At 36.0% G+C, this 8,658-nt stretch overlaps 1 protein-coding gene across 1 annotated transcript; it reads right to left on the bottom strand.

Moving 5' to 3' along the window:
• Window positions 1-874: 874 nt before the first annotated feature.
• LOC137397474 (uncharacterized) lies at window positions 875-2,112 on the bottom strand. Its single transcript, XM_068083763.1, has one exon. It carries the CDS (start codon window positions 1,967-1,969, stop codon window positions 989-991), a length of 981 nt encoding a protein of 326 aa, XP_067939864.1. The 5' UTR covers window positions 1,970-2,112; the 3' UTR covers window positions 875-988.
• Window positions 2,113-8,658: the final 6,546 nt, after the last annotated feature.

Genomic DNA, 8,658 nt, shown 5'->3' with positions numbered 1-8,658 from the left:
ACAATATACGAGTTCAGTCTCTTATACATTCTATTGCCTTTTTTGTGGTCATCTTGAGTAACTGTAAATTATTAATGTAATACATTGAGCAATAGATGTTTAAAATATCAAATATAGTACTCAGCAACAGCATGGCACTGTACCTGACCATGTCTGGCTTCAGTTAAAATTCTGTTATTAAGACAATTATAACTGTTTTCAGTAAACAAAACCTTCACTTTTCTTCGAAAAATACCTGTGCATTTTGTCATGTGTAGACAGGTATGTAATCAGGAATTGTTACCAAACAGCTATTAGATTACCTGCAGAATAAATCGATGAGTAATTACTGTCATATACATGTACCGCACGTATATGACAGTAATTACTGTCATATACATGCGGTACACGTATATGACAGTAATTACTGTTATATACATGTACCACATGTATAGTAGGCCTATATGACATAGTATATGACAGTCATGCGTGTGCTGCTTACGTATCAAGTCTCATATTCGTGCATAGTATCTGCTTAGTAAAATAAGCAAATAAAATTGTATGTGGTGTGATCATGTATGTACAGATTGTGGTTATCTCCAGCCATTAAGAAGATGAAATGTTCAGAATTTAGTCTACATAATCACTCAGAAACAATTTTACAGCTGTTTGGTTTACATAATTGAAATGAGGACAAAATGAGAATTATTTTAATATATAATTTAAGGCTATTGAATAAATTGACAATAAGTAATATTGTTGTAAATGAAAATTACGGTTTTTTAACAAAGGGGTCCAGTTTATTTCAGGTTCCACTGTACTTTATGGCACACTGCATTGTAAAACCTTGTTTTGGATCAGTTCCAAGTGAGTAATTACATATTTTTGACTAAACTTGTGTTAAAACAACAAACACATATATTTATAAATCAATAAAAACTTCAGTAAATAAGATTGTAAAGATATTTGTATTTCACACCAGAGTAGTCAACATAACAGACAGTAGAAATTACATGTAGCTGAGATCTCTAGCGCATGCAATCGCATCTGCCAACTCTTTGCAAACAGGTCGATCGCCTAAGCAAGAAAGCCTCTCATTGATTATCAGCCCCATTTTGTGTCGATTTGGATGAAGAGGCCGAGGAATAAGCCTGTCACTCTCCAGAGGCCGAAGGTCACACTTGGGTGCTGTACGAGCGTTACTTGAGGTTGCTGTTGGCTCTGATTTGACATTTGTGAGAAGATAGCTGTGTGAACTTTGATAGGATGTTGGGAAACCATCTGAATCTAACTTCATAGCAGGACGGCTGATCTTAGACGTATCGCGCTTTAGTCTGTCCATAGCCTGTGATACAGCCATCAGCTCACTTTCCTTGAACTGCAGCTCTAAACGAAGCGTTTCCATGTCTTTCACAAACTGTCGTTCCTTTTCTGAATGCTGAAGTCGCTGCTTAGCCTTTTCCGCGTTGTAGTTTGTGCGGATTGTGTTGACTAGTTCGTCTTTCTGTTTGAGTGCTGTACGCAACCACTGTATCTCCCCTTCATGCGCGTGCTGCTTACGTATTAAGTCTGGTATTCGCACGCGTTTACTGTTGTCGGTGACTTCCGTTAGCACAAGTCCAGGAGAATCCACCAAACTATTTGGAGATTTGCTCTGAATATCGTTTGCACTCATTAAGTCAAGAACACCACTAGACATATTATTACTAGTGTAACTTGCAGGCTTTGCAGAGAGAAGAGAGCTAGAAGCTGTGGTAGGACGTTTAAAGACGAAGCTGCGAGACTTACTGCTCTTGTTAGCATTTGAGATGTCACATGACTGAGCAGAAGGAAGCAGGTTGGACTTGAGTACTTGGCTGATTTGAGAGCCGGTAGGCACTTCATCGGCGACTAACTGGAGGATACTATCGTCATTATCCCAGTCATCTTCATCGGCAAATGGGTCGGATGATAATGACTGATCGATTTTCGCTTTTTTACATGGCTGCATAGTGAGCAATCACTATGTAATATATCTATCTACAATTCATAAATTAATGTCCTGTCTATGGAATCACTCCAGTGAGTCTTACTCTTTAGTAGTAGAAACACTAATCTCTGAGGGCATCGACTTTTTAAATCTTGTATAACCAAAGTTCCTGTCAAAGTGTTTCACCTGCAAGTACAACAGATCCACAGCATAAGATGACAACTTCAGAATCAATAAGTTTGCCATGTCAATCTATGCATTAACTGATCTTCAAGAAATCCCGGAGAATGTCGATCCCCCAAAATTATAAATAACTTCCCATGGAAGTGTCAGCATATATGAATAACTTAACATTGTTCGAGTCTTTCTTCCCTTATATACTTTTGTTAGATCGATGAATGCCATTTTATGTACCTCTGGCTCTTGTGGCTGCTAGTAACATACACACCATTTCATATATTTTGTTCAAGTTAAATACTGTTATTAAAGTATTCTGATCATCAGATGACTTGTATTATATCCAGCTAACGTATTGTAAGTAATTCAAAGTGAGTGTTCAATGAGGATAGCTTTGTGATTCTGTGCAACTTTAAAAAAGTTTATAATATTTTCTGACCTCCAACCAGGACTCCAGACAGATGGACGAACGGACAGAGGAGTGTGGCTCTTATTATAGTAAAGATTTAGTTGATTAAGGAGATATTTCAAGTTAAACGACTGCAAACAAGTGTCCAACAGTTTATTTCTTTGAAAAGTCGTCGTGGGGTGTACCATAGGGTCGGCAACACATTTAGCTAGGTATGGCTGAAACCGTTACACATTGTGATGAGGGCTGTGAGAATACAACTCCCGATTTAACTAAAAGTATTTTACCTACTAATCCCTTGCCTGTGATTGACTGCCATGCAATAAGCCAAGTTAGAATTTAACCAATCTATGCCATTGTGACAACGTAAACAAACCTTGCAGGTCTTGACCTTACTTGAACAACAACCATAGTAAGCAAATCAACTAGTATCACTAAACTGAACCGGTTTCAGCCAGATGAAGGTATTAGGATTCTCCATCTACATAAATTACAAATGATAGACTTTATCTCCACATCGTGTTCATAAAAGCATTCTAAAATAGAAGATGTCCTTTTGTTAGAACAAAAAGTCAATCTTTACCCAAGTGTTTGTGCAGGAATTGAGAAAAGCTTTCCGAAGTTCTACGCAAATCGTCGGGTCAACAGCCGGCACCCCTGCAGCATCTAAACACTCCCAGTACCTGTCTCTAGCCGTCCAGCATACCTGGTGACACACAGTTGACATTCAACATCTCTTAGCAGCAGACAGACAAGCCTTAAGCATAGTAAAGAGATGGCAGTTATTGTGAAGAAACAATAGACAACTAGCACTCTACATTTACCAGTACGGTTCAACCTTACAATTACCCCGACAGACAGATTTTCAAACATGAGGTGAAATTTAAAAAAAAACATTTGACTCGATCATTTATACGTTTTTGTTTCTACATTTGATATTTTTTAACGTTTTATTTTTAAAACATGTAGCACGCTGGCAGTCTGGCCGCAAGAGATCGTTAATAAGTCTAAAATCGTGGAAGCTGAACGAATGGAACGGGTGGTAGTGTGCTGGGTTCAATGCAGATGCCGCAAGTTATAATTCCGTACAGTGGAAACTTTTTCTCAACTTTGGCTTCAGACAGGACTGGTTTTACAGTAAAGACTATCATATCTAGTTTCTCCATTTGTATCAAACTTGTTTTTGTTGCAATACTTTTTATCCCTTCTAATATTAGATGGCTTTGCAGACTTTTGAAAATTTCAATAATTTAGATTTTAATAAGTAACATTAATAATAATGCGTTTAACATGATTTTCTATTTCTCGTTTCAGATCTAAGAAAAGTTTGTCTTGTTCCTTTTTTTACTCCCACATGCCACTTACACTAATCTTCTTAGAATCCACGATTTTAAAACTAATAATACTTTAACATTATTTAAATAACGTAGCATGAAAATATTTAAATGATAACTGAGCACATAAGTACTGATTTACAAAACTGCAGTGTTTTGAGAAACTTCAGACATCCTCTGTTAGAAATAACACAGGATTTTCAGTCAAATGAAACTAAAATTCTAAGTTTAATGCCAGAAATACGCATGCTAAGGTGACAATATGCTGAGGTTGGACCATACGCTGAGGCTGGACCACACGCTGAGGCTCGACCATATGCTAATGTTCGACCATACGCTGAGGCTCGACCATATGCCGAGGTTTGACCATACGCTGAGGTTCAACCATATGCTGAGGTTTGACCATATGCCTAGGTTCGACCATATGCTGAGGCTCGACCATATGCTAAGGTGACCATATGCCGAGGTTCGATCATGCGTGGTAAAATTATTTGATACTCAGGTAAAATAATAAAAATAACTTCAAATCTAAATTTTCACAATTATCTATTGAGACTTTGTTAGCAAACAAAGAGGGTGTTCAGTAATAATTTCTTTACAATTTTAACAGAAAGTTAGAGGGTTTTTTCAGCTGCTTGCGTGAGAAATGTAACTCACTATGAAATTATTTTGCTCCGTAAAAGAATTAATTCTAGTATAGACTCAGTAAATTCGCTGTAAAAGTTGGAGTTTCTACCATAATGCTTTAATCTTAATTTTCTTTTGGAACCAGCAGAAAATTCTGCTCAGAATTAATGAGCTCAGAAAACAAAAGCCATGTTTAATATTTTATAAGTTTAATGAAACCAGATGCAAAAGAAAAACTATCGTTTTCGACGTTCGACTGAAATGCTGACCCCATTTTCTAATATAAAAATATGGTTATCAGAAATATCTGAGCCCCAACGTTGAAGGATTTTACTAGCTAAAATACATTGAGGTTGCTGGTTACCATTTTTTTCCATCCATCCTAACACCAAACTAAAAATAAATTTGGAAATCGCTTGTGCTGGGAATTCTGAGTAAAAAGAAAACTGCGGCTGGTTTTTGTGGCAAAATGACAACCCAATATCCTAAATTTACTGTGGCAAAATTTTGGGTTGATCTGTTAACTCTGTGATCTCAACATTTTTGTATATGTACTAAGGTGAAAGATTAGGGAGCCTTCAAGCAGAATGAATGATACACATGAGCCGCTATAAAGACTTTTCGTAGCGAATGAGTTGAAGCCACTTCACATTTTGGAAAATTTTGTTGATTAGCTGCTCTTTTTTAGGTATGTTGTAGCTGCTGTGGACGAGATTCATAAAAAGGATGATATTAGGTTTGTAGGGAACTGTGTGTTGTGTTCTCACTGGAATGTTCTTTATTCCAGTACTGAGTTTACAATTAATTGGTAAGAGACATCCCAAGAATATATATGTATAGAGAGCTGTTATAGCAAAAGTATTATTCTTGAATTATACATTAAGCAAGTAAAAGTAATCCTAATAAATCCTAATCCTAGTAAAGTTGACCTAATTAAAAAAATTTTGCACAACAACACTCTAGCGGCAGAGAAAAGTATATTACAAGTAACTTCTAATACTATAAAACCTATCAAGTTTCTACTAATTGTTAGTTTATTCTGATAGCAATGCAGTTGTTATTTTGCTTGTTCCTTACAAGCTTGCAACGACAAGCATCATTTTATGTCAGCAATAGCTAGTACCTCTCTTTCAGCTTTATTTGGAGCTTGATGGACAACTACGCCTGACATCTCATGTAAGGTCTTTCAAGCCACTGGCAGCAGTGGTCTTCTAAAACACAGCCAATGAATGGAGCTGAGTGATCAAGCGTATTTCTGGACAATACTAAGCTGATTTAGAGTTATTTAAAACAGACGTACATTATTCTCAGCGACATAAAGCCATTTGTCGATGGATGGGTTCATTGACATGCGAAATAAAACTTGATCAATACGATATGCCCTGTTGCAATGAAGTAACAGATAAAACTCAAGACATGGTTTTACACAGTTCTCTTTTACATGATTTGTTTACAAGTGTTCGGAAAACACTAAACAATCCTCTATACCCTCTTTTTAGTAGTAAAATTACTGTGTAAGTAAATATAGTGGTTAAAAAGATCAAGATTGTGCAAGAATAAACCCAAAAAAAAAAATAATAATAATGATGAAGTCAAAACAATCTCTTTAATGACGAGATACTTTAAAACAATTGAATTTTGGCTGAGGGCATGAATATATCGTGATTAAGTAGGCTTCATAAATGCTTGATTAGAAATACCAGGTTGGTTGGAAAGTTGTTCGTGTCGACTGTGCAGACCAGCGACAATTACTCACTCTACACCATTACAACACTAGAATAAAGGCAATGCTTCGTTGGTATCAAAATATTCACCATGTCTTATTCTGTTGTGTAATAAGTGCCAAATATGTGGAAATGTGATTACAAGCTCTTAAAAGCTTAAAAACGAAAAGCCGCCATAGATTGGAATTTTTTTATTTTGATGACGTAGCCACGAAATTTAGTTATCATCTTGTCACATATGTTCTCACGTGAATTGAAAGGCCAATACAAAGCTCAATATAAAACTTATCGTAGTACAAGTTTATGACAAACACTTCGGGTTTGACCGAAGACCCCGTATCAAATATAAATGATCGCTACTTTACAGTTTTGTTTCGGCGTTATTCAATCGTCAAGTCGTAATCTGATCATGTGACCCAATACTTCGCAAATAGTTTTTGCAGCACTTTTCGATTTTCACAGGTGACCAACAGGCTCGTCATGATTATCAGACAATGATATGTACTCCTTCGAGCTAAGGTTAAAAGGATAACGATTTTTTACGGTAAGTTATAAGATATCAGTGCTAAAAGTGACAGCAATACAATGACGATAAGACAGATTCGTAAGAACAATAGACATAGTTTTATTGAATGCGTGAAGTATATTTGTGAAAATATTTTGATGAATACGGTTGCAAGAAAGTGTAAACAAACCACCTTTCACAACTACATCACATTTGAGCCGTTTTGGAAAGGGAATCAAAACTACGGCGGTCTCGTGTGGCTGCGATTTTTTGTTCGTTTTTGAGCTTTTAAGAGCTTGTAATCACCTTTCCACATATTTTGCATCTACAACACAACAGAGTAAGACATGGTGAATCTTTTCATATCAAATAACGGTAATGTGAATTTTGTTGCAAGTCAACCTTTAGGATAGATAAACATTGAGAGCAAAACACTGCTAGTGCAAGTAATAACCCCAGAGTTTTGGAAAATGAAATGCATACTTCAACTAATTGGCAGTGATTGTACGCCCAAAAGTGACTACAGCAGTATAAATAATTTTTCTGTCCACTGCACACTTTCATGAGCACGAATTTTTTATTTGTTTCCATTATACATAAAATCAAAGATAATAGATAATATAGATAATACAAAACTGAGTGCTAGCTTGGTGATATATTGCACTGTCTCCGATGTGTTACACTACTTGCTATGAATTCTATACATCTGTTAGATCAAGATACCTTTAGTCTAGATCATATTTAGTTCAAGTACGCATTGTATTGATTACTGTATTCGGTTAATGTAAAAAATGACCCGAGTACAAAGCTTGTATGCAAAAATAGTAAGAAAAATTGGACTTTTTATCAATACAAACTTTGATGGAAGCAAATAATAGTGTATGACTGTAAAGTGAACTGTTCCTTAAATGAAAACTGAAATTGTCAACAGCCTGACCTGTCGTTGGGATATTCGCTCCAGGTTAGTTTGCACACCATGTTAATCCATGTTAATTCTCAGCCATGTTAATGTGTTTATTTGAGCTTTAATACCCTCGAAATGTGCAGTAGTTAAACGGTTAAATTATCGACACGGATCTCCTACTAGGTGATCCACTCTCAAGGCAAAAGCACATGACATGAAGAACATGTGACGAGTACTATATTAGTGAAGAAAAAACTTAAAAATGATAAAGAAAAGGGTGAAAGCTTCAAAAAATGAACGGTGCTTCCTTGTCATACAGCAGCCAACATGACATAAACAAACAACTGACTATTGACCGACTCCTATAGAAAAAAAGCTTCTCTACAGTGAATATAAATGCAGAAAATGAATAAATTACCATTCGCTATGCGTTGGAAATTTTTAACGCTCCGATTACGTTGACATCTGAGGTAACTACAGTTGTGGAAATTTACTAAAGCTACAGGTTGTCATGAGAATTAGTGCACAATTCCATACAGAATGCTTTTCTCTGACATTTTCAACTCTATAATAAACAAGTTCTTTACCATATACTAATATAAATGAAATGACAGTTGACAAAACTTGACCTCTTTGGGTGATTGTGAATTAACAATTGTGGAAGGGATGTCACATTAAAAAAAGTGAAGATTATTGGTACTCCTCTATGAGTGTGCAGATATAGGTGACATAAGGTTTGTCTTGGGTTATGTAACCAGTACATGTATATGCAAGTGAGGTGTTTAATGAAAGAGGGTTGGAGTAAAAAATTTAAAAAGGGAATAATGAAAGACTGGCGCAAGTCAACTAAGAGTGAGTGGAAAAACACGATGACTCCAGGAGAAGTTAAGCAAGGATGTGATGAAAAATGCACATTTAACGTGAGACATTTATAACTGAGACATTAAGTGCCTGTGAAACGACATTGAGTTCGTTAAGAACTTAGAATGTAATAAAAATAAATTAAGGAGGAAAATGAAGACTTGGATGG

The sequence above is a fragment of the Watersipora subatra genome, chromosome 5 (assembly GCF_963576615.1).
Source record: "Watersipora subatra chromosome 5, tzWatSuba1.1, whole genome shotgun sequence".
NCBI lineage: Eukaryota > Metazoa > Bryozoa > Gymnolaemata > Cheilostomatida > Watersiporidae > Watersipora > Watersipora subatra.
The sequence above is the reverse complement of the archived record's forward strand: the minus strand, read 5'-3'. Positions and strand labels throughout refer to the sequence as shown.

Bases quoted from the DNA above. Each gene is read 5' to 3' on its own strand.
- LOC137397474 (XM_068083763.1), bottom strand. From the start codon at position 1,969: ATGCAGCCATGTAAAAAAGCGAAAATCGATCAGTCATTATCATCCGAC.